The following is a 23,406-nucleotide window of genomic DNA, read 5'->3' as shown; positions in this document are numbered from 1 at the left end:
TCTCCTCCTATTCCCTCCCTAATCAATATCAAAAGCAACACAAACGTGAGGCGCACGGAAGACACACAAAAAACACAAGGGAAAGCAAACAAATGCCTGTTCAGTGGGGGGAGAAAATTAGAGCACGGCGCCGTCTCCTCATCGTACCTGTCATTATCTGCTTTGGCTCTTAATGAGTGCTCCTCTGCACTTGGTCACATCACATTTGTTTTATACGAGTCCCTTTGAACAGCTGAGAGATATTGAGCCTCCTTTGATCACGGAATCCGTCTGAATTTCAAATCATATACAAACCCCCACCCCGTATATCTCCTGCTAGGTCGTCTCCACATTCTCAGTCACTATTTTGTTTGTGTATACATCAGCCCAGGAAAAGAAGAAGAAAGATAGGGGGGGGGGGGGAAATAAAAGGAAAGAAAGAAATCAGATGAAGAGAGAGTGAAGATGCGGGAGCCCCTCGAAGAGGAGAATGTGGGATGTATAAATTTTTGTTCTTTAATGTTTATGAATTTAATAACAGAGAAATAGTCAAATAATAGAAAAAGAAATCCTGCCACAAGATGCAATTGCATTCCTGTTTTTTTTTGTTACATACACACACACACATATATATATAATATATATATATATATATTCTTTTGAAAGCAGTCGTCTTCTAATGATGACCCTTGGCATGCTGTGGCACCTGGGACCTCCCCTAGCATGAGGGAGGCTGATGAAAATTAGCCCATTCACATTTCAAACAGAATTTGGCCTAGCCCCTGATCACAGTGCCCCCCCTCCCCTCCCGCCCCCCTTACCCTCACGCTCCTGCAGAGAGAACACGCACCAGCAGAAAGCCTCTCCACCCGGTCAGAGCCTCTCCCCTGGCGATCATTGGGGGAACACATGGTGACATGACTGTGGGACGTGAGGGGTCTGGATGTACTCCGGCTGTTATTCCCTGTTAAAAGATTTAAACCATCGGGGTATGATAGGTCCCTTTGATGTTTGCTAAGCATAGAGCTAGGGAACAAGGGAGCAAGGAGGAGGAGAAAGGGGGGGGGGGTGCGAGGTATGGCAGTGGTGGTAGCGGTGATGCAGGGCAGAGGCTTGTTACTAGAAGGCAATCATCTTTGTGGAGCCACACCAGAGGAGGGAGGAGATGCGTTGAACCTCTGTTTCAACGCAGCATCGCCAACAAAGGGAAGATAAAAGACAGAGGTTGAAGCCAGGGCCAAGACCCGCTGTGGAGAAAAGATTACTGCCTGCGCAAAGTTTTGGCACTTCAACCACTCAAGCAACTTTTACCTCCCTAATTGCCCCAATTTTGCTTTTATTGCTCGAGGCGGAGAAAGGGTATCACAGTGAGATTAGGTTTCGTTCTATTGTGTATAATAGCATTTGTTTACTAATGGTCGTATATCATCTATTGGAACATCGTGCGTACTGTATTGAGTGTTAGTATGGAGTATGGACTTCATCACAGGTTACATGTTGAGTTCCGGGTTGAATTTTCAGTTATCATACTGGTTGTGTACGTAATGTGGTCCACAAATACTTGCGCTAATCTGTTTTTTTTTGCAATGTTGCCACTTTCTGAAGTTTGCTTTAAGATTTAGTGAAGTGATATCTTGAGAGGAGTATGACGTCATATTGTGTTCATGTGGTATTTGAGATTCTCTGGATTGCAATGAACTGGTATTTCCATGTTAGTGCATGTTGGTCGTACCATGTGCCTCACTAGCTGGCTAAGTGCCGACACGCAATACACTAACAGGGTGGTCAGGATTAGCGCTGTTAGCACACCCAGGCTAACAGACACCCTCGGGCCCCCCACATTATTCTGCTATAACTGTCAGCGCTCTTGTGGTTGTTAGCGTTGTTAGCATTGATAGCTGCAAGCCTCCAGCTCGGCCGCCACGTTGACAGCCCCGAGGACGTAATCCTTCAATTATAGAAGTGCTCTTCTTTACACAAATATTTACCTTCTTTGTGCTGATCAGAATATATTACAATATATATTTTGTTGTAATGTTTGCATGGTTTCAAGTTTTATTTAGAGTTTTTCTTTCCACAGTCTGGAAATACATCTTTGACTATGGGGGTGGGCATTTTCTTTAGAGCTCCATCAGCTACAGTGTGACAGGAATTCATGAAGGAGGAATTCTCCTCATCCTTTGATCTGCACCATATACATTAACACTGATTCAATTACCCGACTGCAAAAAGCTAATGGGAATACCAACTTTTACCCTCTAATGAGTGAGTTGTGCATAATTATGTGAGTCTTACACTTAGCCCTCTGTTTGTTTGTGTGCGTGTTGCATCCCCCTTCATGTTACAGCGTTGGGGAGACAGATGGAAGACAGTCTCAGCAAAGGGAATACTCGAGATCTGAAAGCGTTTTAGAAACAATTTAAAATCTTTGATGGTTTAATCTGTTCACATCAAAAGCAAGAATTCTTCTGTTTGATTTTCTTTTGATGACAGAGAAGAAACCCAATTGAGCCCAACTGTTAGCAAACACTGATGCTGAGAAAGTGCTATACGGTACTGAACCATCACGGGACCCGATTTGCCAGGTTGTCCGTTTAAAATGAAAACGTGTGCGTGCAAACGCTTAAAGTCAACATTTGATGCAGATAAAATGAAATTAATGAATGGTCATTAGCGATTGATGATTGGAGGCCAAGTGTTTTATTTGCTTTAATCTGTTGGTTAAATGTTTGGCTCCAGGGCAACTGGCAAAGAATATTTAATCAGTACAACATCAGAGGACACAGGTCCTTCAAAATGCCTAAGAAGCATTATTCTGACCCATTTCCTTGCTGTCTTTGCACACGTTCATTAGACAGTTAATCACAGGAGGGACTACTTCATAGGCGGAGGGATTAGTTGAGTCAGGAAGGCTTCATGACATCCTGACAGCGCTCCGGCGGGTCACTCCTCCTCACTTTTCTCCTGAAACGCTTTCGCTCTCTCTCTCGTCGCCTGACAGTCTCCGGGGGGCAAATTAGTTTCCTAACCTTTTAAATTAATAACAATTCAAAGGAAGATCCGCGCTGCCTCCGAACCTCGCATCATTGTCTTAATGCATACCTGTTGTATTGAGGTAAAGGTTCTCAATTTAATTACATTTTTTTATTTCCTCACAGTAAAAATGTTCCAAGGCAGTAAAAAGTGTTTTCACAGCTATTGTTATGAGATTCTTCCTCTCATGAAACATATCTCTTCCTTTCAATTCATGCATCCTTTAGTGGAAGTCAAATCACATTCCTGCCTGCTCGTGTCTGGTGACCTCGGACTACTGAGATTTGCACTCGCGCCTCGCATGCGGTATGTTTACATTTGTCTAAAAGCGGTGTAAATTGAATTCTGCTGTATGCTCCCGACAGTGACTACAAGTGTAAAGTGGCGTGTACTGAGTTGTACATACCACTCCTCTGGGGCCCAACCCTCCCTCATTGTTCCATCAAGGCTCGGGATGATGGCTCTCAGAGCGGGAGGAAAATAATCAATAACTCACATGGCATCCTGCATCCTGGAACGACTCCGCCGTAAATTAACTTGACAATGGGGATGAAAAAGGAGTAAGAGCTCCTCTGGATATCTGTTTGTCTGCTCTCTTCCTCAGATGCGGTGGGGAAAAAAAGCACCAAACGGGGAGCAATTGAATGCAAAGTGCTCGTTTTCTCGCCGAGTTTTCTGCAAGCGCAGGCAACTCCCCCCCCCCCACACCCCTACCCCCACCCCCCCCGACCCCTCGGGGCGAGACCAGCAGAAACCCGCATCAGATCAGAAGGTGACATATCAAAAACCGTGTCGCAAAAAAAGGCAGTAATGGTTGCCAAAGATGTGGCAGCAGTTCTAGTTTTCTACTGGGCTCTTTCTATTGCTCCCCTGTCTATTGGGGTTGTATGGTATCAGAGGGAAACGCTCTCTCAGGCCTGCCATGTAGAAGCGGGATTTGATCTTGACGGGTGTGTGACAGTTTGGGATGAGGGATAGCGGTTAGTGCTGAAAAAGAAACCCGGAGCTGATCAATGGGACTTTTCAGACAGGCCTGTGTGCAGAGAAGTTATGGGATGGTACCTCTGCGCTGCTCAAAAGGCTCCGCCACTTTCTCACTTTAATAACCAGTCATCTCTTCTTTTGTCTCCAAAAGCACAGGATGGCAACACACACACACACACACACACACGGCACAACAAACTGACCTTCCGCCCACTTGCAGTGTTTTGTTCAAGAAGTGGTTAAATAGACCGAAGAAGCAAAAATGACTTGTTTAGTTGGATGACAAAAAGGATTGAATCTGTCCTTTTTTCAATCATTTTGATTAGTTAAGTTGCAAGAGATGCCAATTTACTCATATTATTAAATGATCAATGAACCGCATAGCTGTAAAAGCTGAAAGTGAATTGTTGCTTGGTCAGTTCAGTTAGCTGTAGCTCATATTAACTCTGAACACCGTGGCAATGGCTCGCCATTTTGATAATATCACCACTATCTACTGTAACTCTGTCCACCTTTGGTTGTCTGTGTTGGTTCACCTGCTATGTACCTGTTGGTATCCCTTGTACACATCTGTTTTTTATTTGGTTTTTAGTTTCTGCGTTCGTACTTTAATCCTCCTCCTGCGTGTTTTTGCCCCACAGTGTTAAGCGGACATTTTTTGGTTTGCTGGAATTTGTTTGATAAATGGTATAAAAAAAAACACTTGTACAGACCTCAAGAATCTAAATTAATTTGAATACTGGTAAAATCTACAGTAGATAAACTGTATATTCTTTCAAAACCATCCATGAAAATACAGCTCCAAGGGACATTTTATGGTCTTTTTAAAAGTGAGAAAATGGATTCTTTGAAATATAGCGAGGTTGGTTTTCCAATTGAGGGTCACGGGCTTGTTCCGCGTCCTAAGAGATGAGGTCATCCTAAAGGTTCCTCCTGCGTGTTCAAAGAGTCTAATCAAAGACTTCACACACTGCTGTGCGAGTACGGCAGGTCCCACAAGGCCGAGGGTCACCAAAAGACGAAGCATGTTAAGGATCAAATACCAGCCACCGTGTTAAAACAAAAGAGGAAGACATCCAGCCAGGCACCTTTCACCATTTACAGGCAGTGTAGCTTTTCATTATGGATGTAATGGAGAGCCGACCAAGGTCAGAAAGCAATCATCATTCTGACACCTCACCCAGCAGGCAGCGTTGCTCCTCAGGGCACCGCCAGTGCTGGAAGAACTGTCTCACACATAACAACAACAGGCCATGGAGGCCAAAGGCAATGTCACAGGCCACCCCTCCATCGATAACACTGCAAAGGACCTGTAAGAGAGATTTCTCCTAGCTGAAAATAAGGCCTGTCAGCTTGCAAAATTCTAAGGCTTCATGTCAGAGAGAGCGGTTCAGCGAGTGATCTTGGGTGTGGACATGTGTTGACTTGACGTATGTCTAAACTGGCTGGAGAGAGTCTACAGAGTCAGGAATAACCGGCCTTCTTTTGTCGGAGCCGACCGAAGCTGTGCATATGGCAGGGCCCGTGGTGGCGTAAAGTAAAGACAGGAGGCCCGTAGAGCGCGGGGCTCGTCCCAGGCATGAGCTGCCATCCCAGCAGAGGAGCCCTGTAATTAGCGGGGCTAATGAAGAATAGGGCTAAGACTAATGTCCCTGCCGACCTCTGAGCCCTCTTGGCAGGGCAAGAGGGTGGACTTCATCTGAGCAGAACATGACACTATGCTAGAGCCATTAACCCTGACACAGCACTCCCTCCCAGGCATACATCTGGTGCAGGACTGGACTGGTACTAAATCTCAGTGGGCAGCAAGACTGAATACCTGGGTCCAACGGTAATGAATCGTCTGATAGGCCCTTTTATCTTTTTGTCTCCTCCAACTTTCTAACCATATAGCCAACCTTTAGCCAGACAGTGCGTTATTACCAGGGTTGTGCTTCTCACGCCGAAGACGTTGACTTAAAAATGCAATTCAAAAGTGCATCTGAAGCATCCTCAAGAGTCCCTGTTTCGTCTGCACACTGAAGATATTCAATCATTATAGAAACTGTTGTTGTCTGTTTTGCACAGCATGGTTGCTCACACTGTGATTACATAGCGGAGGAAGACACCTGCCACATGGAGCTGTTACTAGCTGTCAAGGCTTCCTACAGATTGGATGCTCCTATGAGCGCAAAGTGGGGAAAAATGACAAACCCAATATTGAAGTGTATGATTTTGCGTTTGTGTATGCTCAAATCCCAATTCCAGAAACAAAACGTTACTGCGTAAGCAGGCGAAAAAAGAAAAAAAAAGATATATAGACTTACACTTGCAGGATTGGTATTTGGAGCTAGTGGGGAATCATTTTCCCATTTTCCCGGGTGAAGCTGTTTTGCTGCTGTGAGGTGCGGGAGATGACAGCCAGGGAGTCTAACAGGCCCAGGAAAACGGTTGTCCTGCAGTATACATCAGCATTAAATTAGTTGTGATGACACATTTGAACGCAAACAGAGCAACATGACTGTCACCAGTCACCATTATAAACAGCAGCCCCACTGATGTGTGTCAAGCTTTACACCCGAGAGAAGGAAAATACACATCAAAACAATGCAAAACAATGGACATGCCAGTAGAAAGTAGCATAGAGCACAGACGGACATTACCACAATTCATCTAACGGTCCGTCAAGAAAAGTGTTAAATTATTTTTAGATGATAAATAACTATTGTATTGCTTCGGTTACCACACGAAAGGAAGCCTTTAGCCACACTAGCTGTTTGCTTTGGTTCAGCTTGAAATCCATCAACAACGGCTGAGAACCGCCGTGACATTTTGTACAGATATCCATGGTCTTCAGAGGATGATCCACTGAAATAATAAAATGATAATTTGTCAAATACTTTTGTCCCTGATTAAATACCCCCAAAATAGTTTCAGCTATTGCTATGCTAGATAGCATGTGAACATAAGTGTTTTTTTTAACATATTAAATTGTTCCACATTAATTTAAAAAATAATGTTGAACAAGATGAAATGTGCTAAAACATTATTTTCTTGTGAGATGGTGATCTTATGATCTTGAAGAAGGCTTTTCCTCACACTGTACAAAGCTACACATTGCACTAAAATGGTCTCCCACACAGTGGTGTTGTGCAAAGACAAAAGATTATTGGCTGTAGAACTAAATTAAAACAGAAATAAATGCTGTACACGGGAGAAGAAAAAAAAGAACAAAAAACACACCCGCCTTGTATGTGTGTCTGTTTGATTAGACCAAGTTGAGGAAGACGACAGATAAATATTGTATAAATGAATTTATTGTGTAATGTGAGAAATCAAATTAATTAAGGGGTCCACAGCTGTTGGAGGCGAATAAAGCCATGAATTTTTCAGTGCTACCACTTCTCTCTAAGATTTTACAATACATATTTCTGGAGGTCTTGGATGAATTTTTCATGGCTGAGTGGCGGAGATGAAAGGCAAAACGAAGGATCCAGGGGACGGGAGTTCTCTCCTGCTGACACGCCACAGTGAGGTGCATCGGCTCCAATCTTTATCAATGAAACCCAACCGGCACCATTGCTTTAATTACCGTGCTAATATAGAAAAGGCTGCGCCGTGTGGTCGGATAGAGGAGGAGGAGGAGGAGAGGAGGTGATGATATCGGGAGTTCCACTTGTTTTCATGCCCTCCCACCTAAAGAGAGGAAATGATGTAACACCTGATTGAACAGGGGACGCGTCTAGACCACCTCGCCAAAAGACATGAGACATAACACAACTAGACCCTGCGTGTTGCAGGAGGGCTCCGAGGGAACGGTCACATCAATCCCAGCAGAGATTGCTATTCAAGGCCATATCATTTATTTATCTATGTATAATTATCAACGAAGCATCAAACTGCCCTATCCATACCACTGCATACTACCTAGTATGCAATTGAGATGAATGCCATTGATTTGCATGTTATTGTGTAGGCAAGAGGCAAAGACTGGATAAATAAATCAGAATTGTGTACGACTTTCCCCCTGATTTGGTATGCAGGGAGGATCCCGAGGTAACTAATTCAGGAGAGACATCTGCTTGGGTGGGCAATGCGTCGGCAATATTCCACCCGGAATGGCGTCCATAAGCAGCATCCCTACTTCGCACCCCAAACCTAAGTACAGAGCACCGAGAGAAGAGGTGGAGGGTCGACGTTTTTATGTAAAGGATGTGATGGTTTTAGCACCACTTATGCCAGGCTCTGAATAACACCTATGATCTTGAACAGCTGCATTTGAAAGCAATGGGTGAGGGGGGGGCGTCTTGTTAGGGGATGTCAGGTGAGGCATGCACATATTGACATGCACCTTTCATTTTTCCTGCTTGGGGCTCGGCCTCTTTGTTCCACCTCATGTAAATCTTAAACCTACCTTACGAGACGACTGACTACTTGAGGGATGGAATAAGTTGTTTATCTTATTATATATATCGTTTTTCACATTAAAGTATTTGACTGGAGTAAAAAAAACGTATTTACAGTAAACATGTTGATACGGTGCATCGGAAACCCAAAATACAAGTATATCCACCTGGAAATGAGCTGGATATGTCTCCTGTGACCGCCTCTCGTCCAGATCAGTCCTGCCAAGTTGTTTTGGAATCTATTAATAGAGAGCAAAGCACACTGGCAAACGCTTAGCACTTATAGGAGCGATTGTTTAATTCTGTTATATTCTCACCCAATCAATGCGTTCACTTCAAAGCGATGGGAAACGCTTGCATCCAAAGTAGATTGATCACTTCTAATACAAGTCATTAACATACAAGTTGTTAACAAGTAAGGCCTCTGTACTGTATCTAGGAATCAAGAGAGCCATCGATAAAGCCAATTTGGGACTTTTAACGTCTTAAAACCTTGAGAGAGCACTCCTCCACTTGGCAGCGGGATCAACCTCTGTTAAACCGTTTCTCTCTCTCTCTCTCTCTCTCTCTCTACCCTCCGTTCACTCACTCAACCTCAGCCACTTAGCTTGAAGCCTGTACTACGGCATGAGACCACTGGTATACTTTACTGATGATAAATTTATAAGCCAAACGGAGGGGAAAGTATTAAACAACCTTGTGAATGGCTGTGGGTCGGCTCTAACCGAGGCAGCGTATCCTTTTCATCAGCAAAAATAACTCTTCAGAGGCAGTAAAAGCATGCTTAGAGAGTAAAAGGCCATTTTAGCGGACGGGGGGGGCGAAAAACCGAAACAATCCAACCTCTGATAGCCCACAACAACCCCCCCCCCTCCCCTCCCACTCCTCCTCCTCTCCACTCCTCCCTACTATGCCCAATCTCCGGCCACACCGCTAACAACGCAGCGCACATCCCAGCCCTCAAAAGAGCTAAATCAAGGCTTTGAGAAACGCACAGGGTCTTTAATAATTCAAGCGGTGCTGGGTTTGAATAGCCTCTTTAGCGTAGAAATATACCGTCTCCTGATATAAGATCCGTCCCTGAGGGGGCTCCCCCCCCCCACATCTTACTGCAGTGTGGCCTTTCTTTAACTGCAGCATGCGCCGCTGCTTAAGATGCAACTACCTGCCTGATTATGCTGATCAGAAATGAACGCGAAGAGGGTTGTACGTAGGTTTTAAGTATATTTCTATGTATTTTTAATGGGTGTCCAGTTGGAAAAGAGAAGCGCTGGGAACTTGTATAACATCCAGCGAATGCATGGATCTAGTGCAAAGTTTTGCAGCAAAGCAATTATTGCAGTTGACTAGCAGCTTTACTGGGGTTGTGGACGAACACAGGATTGTAAATATTTAACCATCTTTGCACCCAATGCACATCCATATTTCATCAGGTTTCTCGCAGTTTATTCTCAAAGCAAAGCGTCGGACTGCATAATTATTTTAGTTTAGTATTTTTTTTTCTCTCTCCAACCTATTACTTTCATAAATACAGGAATTTGAGTTATAGCTCCTCAGAGGGCTAATTTGAGAAAAGCATGCATTAATTAATACAACCTAGATGGAAAGGAAGAAATCCCTAAGTAAGTAAGCTGTTGGCAGATATCAAGGATGATTTTTGCCTTCAAAGGAAATGGGGATGGATTTGAGCGGATGCGGCGGTTTAATCAATACTGTCGACTCTTGAGGTTGGCAGGTGTTTGGTGCGCGCCGCTCACTAGAAACACTTCCATCATTCCAGAGGAAAACTGCACTGAGGCCCAACTGGAAGTCTACCCCCAACCTTTTAAGGCCCTCGGTGGTCAGAGTGGATATTCAAAGTTAATTTCACCCAATGTTGCTCTAAATGGCGTGTTGAAACATTGGCCCGGCCCTTTCTTTTGTCTTTGCTCCATCTCCTCTCAGTCTGCAGCACAGCCGAGCAGCCGTGACTTCACTTTGTTGCCCGCTTCCGTCCATTCTCACATCCGATGTGTGGAATAATGAAATAAATATCGAACTCTTCAATATTTTAGTGCATTCTAGGAGTAAAGTGGAAGTGTTTTTCTGACAGACCCCCCCCACCCCCCACTCCCACCCCATCCCTCCTCATCCTCCTCCACCTTTCTGTCTCTCTTCACAAATGCATTGTGTGCACTGGCCGGCCCAATCCATCACTCTGCGTCTGGCGGGAGAAAAAGCACTTTCCCAGGGTGGGTGTTTTTTAGTTCTGCCAGCGCTGCTGTTTCAGCGGGCACCCGTGAGACCTCGCTGATGGACACTCTGGTCATCGCTGGCAGGGAGCTCTGGGACTCTCTTCAACCCCCCCGCCCCCCCTCTCTCTCTCCTATCTCCACCTCAGACTGTTCCACTCACCTCCTGTTTTCACCAGCGCCTTCCTTTGTCCCAGCAGCGTTATGCACTCCTTCCCGACAACCACGAGCACTGCCCCCTTGCCTGAATCCTCCCTCGCTAAGTGGCTCGGCCTTCTGAGACCCAGTGGGGATTCGTTCCGAGGTATGTTAATGTCGCCTGTTTTGGCAACATTAACATACCGATACCAGCAGGAGGGAAATGATCTGATTTTATAAACAGGCCAGTTTTGATCATATGTAGGTTTGGAATCCTTTAAGGGTTCTCGATGGGGCAGCCGGGGAGACTCGCACACTATCTTATCCAATTCAGCCCCCCCCCCTCCCGTTTTCTTTTTTTCATCACAACGAGGCAAAGCTCAGAAGAAGAGGGGTTTTGCGCATGCATGCGCTCAGAACAATTATGTCGGGATAAATCTATTCAAATTGAAGTCTGCTCCAGTTTTGCGCCGACAAACTGAGATTTGATTTCCAAAATGCTCGCTTCGTCTCTTCTACACAAAGAAGCCGGCGGGGAGAGGGTGCAATCGCTGGAGAGGAGCTGGCTGGAAGGCAAATCTAGGTGATGCGTATGTTCTTAGAGTGCCCCTGGGTCTTCCATGGGTAGGTAGGATCTGACAAAAGAGATCTGTACAACAAAAAAATCCTCCACTCTGCTTGAGCACGGGATATTAAGCCCAGATAAAGATTCTCTCTTAAACATACTCCCTTCTCTCTTTTCATCCCGCTTTCTTCCCCCTCCCTCCGCAGTGGCAGAAGAAATTACCCATTGTACCATTAGATAAACCCAAACAGCCCTCTCCGTAAGACCTCCAGTTCCTGGTGCAGTCCCAGCTTGGCGTCCCTCGGGTGTTTGTTCAAAAGGAAAACTCTGCGGTGCCTCCGGGGGATGTTTAACTCATTGCAGTGGCAAGTATTTAGAGAAAACCCAACAAGTTTGAGGCTGTCAAAGCTCGAATCCAACTGTCAGGCAGAATTGTGTCTCGGAGGCGTCTGATGTGAGGTAATGACCGATTGCATCACTTTGACGAACCCACCGTCGATGAGAACTAGGGCAGACACAAGTGTTTCATTAGAATTTTAAACACTGCCGCTAAGTGCATTAAATGATGCTGATTAGCTAAGATTATAGCTGCAGCAGGGATGTGATTTCTGTTTTGATACCGAGCATAAATTGAGGCTGAGCAAACAGTCTTCTTTTTTGAGTGGCTGATGAATAATTGAACGTCAGCAGAGGGTACATCAATAAAGTGGTAATGAAGCATATTTGTGCGAAATGTCTAATTCTCAGACTCTGTCACTTGTCGAGCAGTCTAAAACATATGGTGTTGTGGGAAGGCTTACTGTATGCTCATCTGATTCATATGTGTCCACAAACAATTCAAAATAAACCAAAAGAATGAACAGAATAATACAGCGTATCATAGATTTTTATTATCATGGTTATTATTACCCGTATTATTATGGTCGCTAATGCTATCATTATATGTATTATTAATATTAGCAGCAGCAGTAGTACTGTCATGGTAGTGGTATTACCTGTTTTTTGTCATGTCATAGACAGCTATTTCAACTCAAGTATCATACTTATTTTCCCTCTGCCTGCACAAAGCACTTTAAATCCTCTGTACAGATGATGGTTTAATAATAGGAGGATGATAACTTTGTCTGGGTAGCACTTGACCATCAGTCTTTCCAAAATTGAGGCTTTGGTGCCCTCTGTCTTTGAGTCACGGTGGCATGAACAAACCCTAACGATTGAAGTCAAACTGATGAACCGTTTCATTTTAAATGTTATATGGCCAAAAAAATAAATGTATGACAGAGAGGAGAGTAGTGAAGAGGTTATTCTGCCAACAGAGATTCATGTATAACCCCATGCTCGTAGTGAAGGTGAATAATCGCTTTGGTTTTTTATTTACAGCCGTGTCGACAGGTCACTGTCTTTGGAGTAAAACTGTTCCTTTGTTCTGCCTTTTTCTAACACAGTTGTGGCATGTTGTGTCCACCTGGAGTACTGTTGACCTTCTGCGAAGCAGCTACCTGGTTAAAGAAGTCCATTTTCAAGGCTGTTCTTGCTCAAATCCAAACTCCATTATAGATTTTACCTCCAGGGGAACCCAGGGCTCACAAGGTCCTTGGCAATTTTACCTGAGGAAGAAGCTAAAAGGATTGGAATCTCCCAGGATGGTTGAAGAGAGGGAGGGTGTGAGGACCAGAGAGAGGGTGGGATACGCACCCCAGGACCTGAGCCCCTAATCTCTCTCTTCCTAGAAGGGAGCGAAGCAGAGTGTACAAGATGGAGATTGGGAGATGGTTCAGTGGCACTGAACCCTAAACATCAGGGCCTGCAGAAGTGGTGGAGAAGGGAAGGTAAACACTGAGAGAAAAAACCAGGCGTGGAAAAGAAGGGCTGGGAGATTGTTGTTGTGCAGGGATTGCCAGGGGAGCTGGTTTCCCAGAAACAAGCGCTTCCGATGCATTTAACATATACGAGAGCTCCCTCCTCACACCAACCCTTAACTATTTGTACTAACAAGACAGATGGAGGCCAAAGATGCAGACGGATCACATCAGGACATCTGTCACTTTGTGGCAACAGCCTCCTTAATAAGTGACAAGGCTTCCTCACCCGTGGGCACAGGATGGGGGAGGGGGGGGGGGGGTGAACGTCTCCCGGAGCATTGGCTGTGCAAAAGCAGCCATCAAAGTCATGTGGTGCCCAGCCCACCCCCCTCTTTTTCCCTCTTTTTTTCTTTTTTTCTTTAAACAACTTGTCCCAATTACGGCCTATCGCATGTGATCTGTGCCCTTGATTATCATCCCGGCCAGTAGACATCAAAGCTGCCTTCTATGGGTGCCGACACGAGGCTGTGCAGTAATTAGTGGACCGAAGAGAGTTTCATCACCAAATGTTTTGAAAATACTGAATGTCTTAATTTGCAGCGGGGGGAGGGGGGCGGGGGGGGAGGTTCATGTCGGAAGAGAGTGATGCCCTACAGAAATAATTAAAACATAATTACAGCTCATCAGCTGTGCAAGTGCTCACAAAGTGCTGTCGCCGAAGATATCTCGTGTCCCCGGGGCGTCAGCAGAGTAGCAGGCCACGCACGGATCCCAAATCCACAGCACGGCCGGACCCAAATAAACGCTCCCGCCTTTTAACCCGGGACACACCGGGAAGACAATAAATAGGCCACAACACTCCCAAATTCCAGAAATCTCTCTCGACACTAAATAGCACCACGAGTGCTTATTATCTTCGATAAACCGTAGCGTTTGTTAGGAATATGTTGTCTGCCAAGGACAAACCAGGCATTAAACCAGGCATCAAACCAGGCATCAAGGAGGCCCAGCGGGTCGTTAGAGCAATGACTCGTCTCCGCGGCGGATGTGTCAGACTGCGCGCTCTGCAACGCGGGGACGCACAGATCGAGGAGCCAGTCGACCCCCATATTTCTCTAAATTGACGTCGTGTTAGCTCGGCCCCCGGGTTGGCAGTGTGGGCCGACGGCCGTTGGTTCCACGGCGACCGCTTGATACAAACAGGGCCGGCGGTGCAGGCCTGCAAAAGGGAGAGTGTTTGTGACGAGGCCGCCGCTTGGATCCGAGGGAGTAATGGAGGCTGGACTGTGGGCGGTGTGTTTTTCCTCCTCCACCTGATGGCGGACTTGTTACAACCGCGGTGTCAGGCCTGCTTAAGGTCACACGCCCTCCCTGTGCTGCTCGGCCAGAGTCATCTCGACATGTGTTGGTCCCCCCCAGCGCAGAGCCCGGCAGCCGAATGGCACAATCATCACAATCAAAGTCTGGCTTTAGGAGGTTTGGTGTGTGTGTGTGTGTGTGTGTGTGTGTGTGTGTGTGTGTGTGTGTGTGTGTGTGTGTGTGTGTGTGTGTGTGTGTGTGTGTGTGTGTGTGTGTGTGTGTGTGTGTGTGTGTGTGTGTGTGTGTGTGTGTGTGTGTGTGTGTGTGTGTGGCGAGAACGTGTAGGCTAACAGCATGCTGGGCTAAAGAAGAATGCTAGCTTCGTAAAACACATGCACTGATCAGAATAAGTGCTTTTTAACACTGTATCCAAAAAGCAAATATATTTAAATATAATAAATTAAGCACTCATATCATTTATATTTTTTAGTATTATTTTAGCAGTATAGAAACACCTAATAAAGGCTTCATAACACTATATGTAGTTGTCTGCTGATATAAGAGCATTATCTGCATTTATAGTGTACACATACATTGCACTAATCGCTCAAAGGCATGTTAAAAATCTAATATCTAATTGTAGCTAATTAAAAACATGTTTTTTTTTTATCAAGCATTCAGTTACAGTATACAGTATTTGATAGTTATTAGTACTAAAGTTGCTGATGAGTATATTAATAAACACTCAAACGTCCCTTTATCTGCATATAACTACTTAATACATCTTAAGCATACATATTTAATGGTCTTCTTTACCTCCCATACTTTACTTGTAGTACCACGATGAGTGAACTTTACCAACAGAAACAACTAATTGGGATTTACTAGAACTAATGGCCATTTCCCATGAATACCTGGGATGAACAACTGTCACATCCATTGTACGAAAATCTTATCAAAAGCTCAGTTTTACTCTATTATGTTAACTATGTCAGATTACCATGTTTCTACTGATATGATATAGCAATAAGGTTTTAGGTTTTGTCTCAAATCCTAATCTATATTACGGTATTTTAATTTTATTTGTTATTGATGGTGGAGCTGGAATCTCTAAATTTACAGATGTTTGTTTAAATTCCCCTAAATAATGTCACATGAACTATACGATTCAATGCAGCAGCCGAAATTAAAAATGTAGTAACTGTTAGTCTCCACCAGAGGGCAACGCTATCTAAGAAATGTATATACGTCCCTTTTAAAATGACATCACAAATGTCATTATAAAAAGGAAACAATTCCTACTGGAGCTTTAGTTCTCTTCTACCTTAAGGCTTTAAAAAATGTAAGCCCACCAAAAGCAACAGCAAAAGGAGCAGAAAAATAATCTAATATGATTGTAACAGTGTTGTGAGCTTTGTGTCATAAAAAAAAAATACATCAATATTATATTACCAAAGACTATTTAACGTAATTCCATCCAGTGAATTCCACTTAGCGTCACACACATATTGCATGATCTGTAAGAAAGTGAAATGAATATATTATGTGAAAGTCAACACAATCATCAAACACACGTGCCAAAAGAAATGTATTACATTGAACTAGAAAGGTGCACCCAGCATGGGCTCTGAGGTGAAGATACACACATTTCATTGCAACTCAAAAACAAGTAAATAAGAATGCAGACTTGTGGCTCAATTTTGTTGTATAAAACAATCAATCGATCTTGGCAAAAACAAAATGAAACTTACGAAGCTGTTTGCCCACCACCATGAACTCAATTTGTTAACTTTAAAAATTTATTTGTTGAAACATAATAGTTTTTTAACAATAAAAAAATACATTTGAAATGATAATTTATACGTTTCAGTCTGTGTTTTAGAGAATCAAGATTTACTTTAGTGTGCAGAGAGATTTGGGTGTAATTTTCTACTTTAGACAAATTGTAAAAATAACAACAGTGTAATTAGTAGTTTGTTGATTCATGTAGCACATTTTAAAATCTGGCTTACAAAATACTGTGCAGAGAGAACACATAGTAGACAATGAGATCATAAATACATTGAAAGAACACACAAAGTACACAGTTTACAGGACAAAACACGAGTGCACCAATTTCTTCATTGACTAGTACATTTTCAGGTTTTGGGTTGTATGGCTTTTATAACGTGTCTTTTTTTCAGACAAGAAAAAAAAACGTACACATGTATTTATTTTACCACTTAAATTCATCAAACCTTCCCCTTAGATAATGCCTCGTATGGGTTTAAACGTGCCATTTCTAAAAACTTGTAATACAAAAAATGATCATCTTTATGTCGGTAATCAGCTGGAGTTTCATGGTATCTATTAGTTAAAACGTTTTGCTTATTCACCTGAGGTGTCTCCTCTTAAACATTAGCAAAAAGTACAACTGGTGAAAAACATCATTGGGGGGTTGGCTGTACACACGGAAGAGTGGGGGGGGGAATCAACTTAATAAAAAGTAATGCCGTCATTTAAGACTTCAACATGCAAATAGAGAAAAGGATCAGATGAGAGCGGCCATCATTGAGGTGTGTTTAATGTATATTCAAATTGGAATGCATGAGGATTGTGTTTGTGGGCGATACAAACACCGTTCTTCCTTTTGTTTGTGCAGCATATGTCACTCACTCTGTGGTCTATGCTGTAGTGGCGGACTGAAACTATCAGCCTTTCAAACTCCTCTTTGCTGTCTTCCTCAGCAGTTTCCTCAGTTCTCAGCTAGCTTGTATACAACTATTTCAATTGAATTTGTTTTTTTCTAAAGGGTCAGTTCACCCGAATAACAAACGTTTTTATGTTTTTTATTCACATCTGGAGGCATCGATACCTGAGATTTCCGCCTTTATCCCAATACAATTAGAGGGGAATGGAATGTTCCAACAGCAACTTTTCCTTCCAGAAGCAGTGTCTCAGTCACTTCACAATCACGCTGCTGTAAACTAGTTTCACTAAAAACACTTCTTTGCTAAAAGGTGGATGTAATAAAAACTGCAAGGTCCTGTTCAGGGTAGTTGGGACACTTGTACTGAAAAGAAATGTCACTGTTCAATTTTGGTAAAAATGAATATTGTATTGCTGTGAGCACCAAGGAGCAAATTGTACTGACATCCACTTCATTTGAATTGATGCAGATACTTCAGAACTACCTGCACGGCAAGACACCATTAAAGGAGAGTAGGATTTTTATTTGTGGACTCGTTATCTAAGCCAAGGTCATTTAAGTGTCAGCTTATCTAGTCCACGAGAGGAAAGTAACACTAAATCAAAAAAGATAAGAAGGTATCGTTTAAAAGTTCTACAAATTTCAACTGTTGGTATTTTTGCATACGAAATATGAAAAAATAAGTGATTCAACTGCTACCATGTCCCTACAATAAATGAAAAAAGGATATAAATATATATAGATGCCATATACAGAAGCCATGATCATTTCTGGTGTCCATTTACATTTTTTTAAATGGTACAGTCCTTGTATGTGCTGTGGTATTTTCTTTTTATAAGTTGCTAAAACATCATGAAAGGTACTAATATAGAATGCAGGACAAGTTTTTCTACTGGCACGCAGCCCCTAAGATAAAACGCCACTTCTGCATTACCGTCCATCACTGAGACACTTGCAACCGTTTGGAAAAGAAACACCAGACTCCTGATTGATGCTCTCTTTGGCCTCCATGGGGAGCGAGTCAAAGAGATGATCCTCCACTATCAGGCAGCACCGGCGCAGGAGCCCGCACTGACCGAGCTGGGCCGGGAGACGATCCAGACAGTTTCCCTTCAGTTCCAGGTGTGTCAGCTGTGAGAGCTGACCAATTTTCTCCGGAATGGTAGAGATGCAGTTGTGCCCGACACACAAGGTCCTCAGTTTGTTGCACTTGAACAGTTGCTTGGGAACCACCTCGACTTTGTTGCCTGTAATGGCAAAATATTGGAGGTTCTGCAGAAAGCCAGCCTCCAGGGGTATCACCACTATGGAGTTGTGGCTGACATCGAGGTACCGTAACTTCAGAAGGGTAAACAACGATGAGGGGAGAGACTCCAGCTTGTTGTGTGAGAGATAGAGCGACTCAAGATTTTTCACATGACTAATTGACACTGGAATGGAAATGATCTTGTTGTGCCAAAGTTTGAGGCTCGTAAGTCTCTTGAGGTGCTGGAAGCTGATGATCTCCTCTATGGTACGAATGTTGTTGGATTTCAGGTCCAGTTCCTGAAGGTTGTTCAAACTGAAGATAGCATGGGGGATGCGCTCCAACTCACAGTTCAGAAGCTCCAGTTCGGCGAGATTCAACATTTTCTTCAAGCTGTTCAGAACTAAGAGCTTTGTGCCGTCGTTGTGAATGACCAGCTTGATGAGATGCGGAGACAGATCCGTTATGTTTGTCGGGACCTTTGTGAGGTTGCTTTTGAGGTGCAGAACCTTCAAGTGCCTGAGGTCCCGCAAAGACTCGAGTCCAATCATTTTGTTGTTTTCAGAGTTCAGGTTACCAACCAAGTACAGTTCCCGTAAGTTCTTCAACAAGTAGACCCAGCTAGGGATCTCAGCGACGTCTGTAAATTTGACATGAAGGCACCGGAGGTGATCACGAAGGAAAATGAAAGCAGTCTGTTCCACTTTGGCCGGACAGTGATAGAAGTGCAGCTCTTGGAGGTTTGTCATTTGTGAGATCTTAGCTGTTATCCTGGCCTCTGGGATCAATTCCAATTTAAGGATTTCCAGATCAGTGAGATCAAACACAGCCTCTGGCACTCCGGAGAGCATGAACAGGTGGAGCTCCAACTTCTCTTGAATATTGCGCGTCACATGCTGCCACAACTTCTCAAAAGTCCACTCGTGGTTCAGGCTGATCTCCCTCAGTTTGTTCTCACTCACCTCGGAGAGAAACACACCGAAGCGCTTTGAATATAGCTGGTCGTACTGATCCACCATGTGGAGCAGGAACGCAAAGTCATTCTTGACATCCGGAATGTCACTGAAGCTGCTCTCCTCTCTGACTTTTTCAAAGGAATACTCCTTAAGAGGTCTCCGGAAAAGCCAGAACAGCGTGTATATAGAGATGACGCCATAGACGCATATGAGAGCAATATAACTAACAAGGAGTTTCTTTATCATGAACGCCATGTTGTGTGTGCAGTGGAACTTGGTGTATCCAGTCAAATGCTTTATTTCAGGCTCACACACGTGGTCAAAATCTATGGAGGCAACAAAAGTCATCGTGTAGCACAGGATCAAAATGAATTTGACGGTTTTGATGACGGTCTGAATGGCATATAGCCTGTAAATTAAGTCACTGTCTTCAACGTGGGCTCGGAATTTCCGAACTTTTTCAAATAGGGCTTTAGCTTGCTCGCCGTCTTTCTTGTCCAGTATAGTCATGGCGGGAACTTCACTCACGAGCTTCTCAGCAGAAAAGGTGACCCCGGTTTTAGTGAGCATTGGGGCAGACTGGTTTGGACTACCCTCCTCGCTACTTGTGGACAGATGCTTCAGGAGGGAGGAGGCCCCAGCCAGTCTCTGCTTGTTCTCCTCAGAGTCTTCGCACGCCGTCTCCGACAGAGCTTTGGTAGTCCAAGGCGACTCAAAACATTTTCCCAGGATGGAAACAAAGTGTTCTATTTTGGAACTTGTCTTTGGGTACTTGAACCAAAAGTTACTGCTGACCATTAACACAATGGTGTGGATCAGAGCAAGGTATGGGAAATATTTGGAATACCAAGGTAAGGCGACGTGGTAGCACATCTGGTTGACGAAAACATACTGCTGAAAATCCAGTTTTGTCCTGACGCCAGTAGGCAAAGGCTGTACTAAAGTACCCGACTGGGGGAAGGTAACTGTCGGGCCAATTCTATCAGGAGGCCTTTTGGCCATTAAGGGAGCGGCTTGCTCTCCCATGGCACTTTCTTTGTTCCATAATCTATCGGCTGTCTCTGGTGGTCGGGGTCCCAGGAAGGCCCCAGGCCCCTCCGGAGATTCTTCCAGAATGGGAAGACAAACCACTTGGTCTTTAGTTAACTGCATTGTTCCAGAAAATATGGCCAACATCAACATGACAATACCAAGGTAATCCATGAAGACGTCCCACCATGGTTTCAGTATTCGGTAAGTTGGCTGGATGTCATTCAGAGAGGCTACTTCTGTGAGGGAGAACATTCCTGCAACAGAGAATGTGAATTAATGGTATGATTCATCCATCTCATTATATTACATTACATGTCATTTAGCTGATGCTTTTATCCAAAGCAACTTACAATATGTGCATTTCCACCATAGAGATACACTGTAAGATTGTATTTTTTTTATTTTGGTGTTTAGAATGTCACAAAACCTTCCCTAGTGTGCATCATAGACTAGGAGGAAGAAAAGTTTGTGTTTATGGCCACTCTATTTGATATATAGGCTTACCTTTCTGCACTAAAATAAATGTTTTTGGAGTACAGTTTAATAACCATGTGTGCTCCTTTCATCTTCTTATCCAAGCTAAATAGGACCTCTATTTTTGTCTTGGCAATTACATTTTTAGCTCTGACAACCAGTCAAGTGTGAAAGTTATTTTTACGCGAAATACTTTTAAATAATCATGCGATATTACAGAGCGAACCGTTTTACCTTGGCTCCCAAGACAAATATGAGTTGTATGAGTACTGTCGCCCTCGCTGAGAGATTAATGTTTTGTTGTGGTTGTACTTGTTTACTTACATATCTAAAATGTAGGGTTTTTTTGTTTTCTATTGAAAAAATGTATAGTTTCATAATGAATATATTCATATAATACTGTACGTATAAACGATTTTATGTGGTGATGAACATATTCTGGGTGTGTAGTTTGTCTGGTCATAATCCTATTTACTAGCTGCAGTGACTTGTTTTTTAGTCCTCGTCATGTGAGATGCACTTAGTGACCAGAAAAGAACTCAAAAAGAGAAGGTCCTTTAGTCCTATGCAATAAAACCGCTTTGACTCAAATTGTTATAAGTAACAAAGAGGTGTTGATTACTACACTGTGTGGTGGTGTTCTATTCGCTCCCTCTAAACTCAGACATATTTCTAAAATTTAATTTTCCACATTTTATAGTAAGATGGCATTTACTGCATTGCACTGTAAAGGTGTTTCTGTTGGACTGGTCACTCGTGTATAACATTTGATTCTTTAAATAGAAATGATATATCCTAGCACTGGTCCGGAAATACATGGGTCGTTTGCCCCAGTTTCAGACAAGGACACAATTGCCAGATTTAGAGAGAACCGACTGTTATACATGAATTACTGAATAATCTCTGTACTTCCACGGATTTGTCCTTATTCCATTGTCTGAAAGCGTGAAGGTCAGTGTTTTCCCCGAGGCCACAGAGCAGGGTGAGACCGGTTACAACTCAAGTCGCATCCACGGCCACATAACAAGAGGGGACCCTGATGTCCGTGGAGCCTTTAAACGCACCACTGATATCTGGGTTTCGTTCCCGAGAATCATAACACGTTCGTTTTATATGGCTCGTTTCTATCATTTACCCTCCCGCGCTACATAAACTGCTCACATAACGGGGCCAGAGCCCAGCGGGTACATGTGTAGCCCTTGAATAACCTACATGCGAACCGGCACTCCAAATGCACAGATACGCACCTTCAGGTCTGATCCAGTTATGTCGATGCCGGCAGAACGGAACAACGCTGGTTTTTATACGCCATGTTTCGCTGCGCTAACGAAGCCGTCCGTTCTTTGCATCAGTTCAACCACGGGCCTGCTGGCCGGGCTGTAAGCAGCTTAGCGGACTACCCTCAGCAGTCGCCTTCAAATGGTCGGGTCCTCTGGCGACGCAGCCGGACCGGCAGAACCAGCTTCTGCAACGGTACCCAGCTCGATGTTATTCACCCGCTCGCCGAGGTTGCTGCTCCTCGGTACCTTTCATCGGGACCGTCAATTAGAAACAGTGTTGTTGCAATGTGCAGGATGAACATGGTGAGGATGTTGCACTCCTGTTGTAGTTTTTAGGGGAGGGGGGTGGGTGGGGGTTGGGGTGCACTACAGAATCTGGTGAACAGCATAGAGCATTTTTTTTTATAAACTCGCACGGATTGACAGCAACAGAGATAACCCACTGACGTTAGGGACCGTCGCAAAAGTGCAACGGGTGTCATTTATAGTTATCAGTTTTGTTTTCCTATTCCAAAAATGCTGAACAAATGTGTGGAACATTTCTTCAGAAGAAACAAAACACTATATTAAAAGAAGTATAAGATATACATCAAATACCGTTGATACCAGGGGTGGGCAATTATCTTTCCCGGGGGGGAAAATATTTTGGAGTGCCGGGCCAAAATGCCAAACTCAATTATGCATAATATATAATTACAAAAATTAGTAGTCCATATAAATTGTTTGAAAGTTCTGCTTTTGGCATCCACGTTCCTCTTTTTGGCATGAGCCGACATTTTCACATTTTTCAGGAGTGACACGGAAGGAAGACAGGTCAATCACACGCATTTCGCGTGCACTGTGAGAATAAATGGGCTTCAAAATAAAAGCAATGCGATTTACCCAACCCCATTCATGTAATCTTTCACGGGGCGGTCAGAATTATCTGGGCCGTACAATGCCCAGGTCTGCTATATACAGTATATTAAAAATAATGTCTTGTGGTTATATGATCCAGTAAAATATTTCTGGTTGATTTCCCAGAATATTTTATCATACTTCAGACCACCTTCATGTTCTTGGAATATTTTCACACAATATAATGTATATTGCAGTCTAATGAACAGGAGAAATGGTACAGTAACAGTAATGTTAAACAATGCATATTGTCATCATAAAAATAAAATCCCGTTGATAATAATGATACATGTTATACATATAGGTTGGCCGAACGTTGTCTAGGATTAGTCAATAATTAACAGTTAATAAAATATTGTAGTGATAGGCCGCACGCTTCTATTACACATTTCAAGACCCAAAGAAAAACATCAGTG

The 23,406-nt window shown here is 43.5% G+C and overlaps 1 protein-coding gene across 1 annotated transcript; it reads right to left on the bottom strand.

Moving 5' to 3' along the window:
• Positions 1-15,538: 15,538 nt before the first annotated feature.
• Positions 15,539-22,423, bottom strand: lrrc8db (leucine rich repeat containing 8 VRAC subunit Db). The gene is made up of 2 exons (XM_037469452.2): positions 22,061-22,423; positions 15,539-20,593 (listed from the first exon to the last, which is right to left on the bottom strand). Exon 2 carries the CDS (start codon positions 20,589-20,591, stop codon positions 18,036-18,038), a length of 2,556 nt encoding a protein of 851 aa, XP_037325349.1. The 5' UTR covers positions 20,592-20,593; positions 22,061-22,423; the 3' UTR covers positions 15,539-18,035.
• Between the last annotated feature and the right edge of the window lie 983 nt (positions 22,424-23,406).

The sequence above is a fragment of the Pungitius pungitius genome, chromosome 7 (genome assembly GCF_949316345.1).
Source record: "Pungitius pungitius chromosome 7, fPunPun2.1, whole genome shotgun sequence".
Taxonomy (NCBI): Eukaryota; Metazoa; Chordata; class Actinopteri; order Perciformes; family Gasterosteidae; genus Pungitius; species Pungitius pungitius.
Note: the sequence above shows the minus strand (reverse complement) of the source record. Positions and strands in the feature narration are given on the sequence as shown.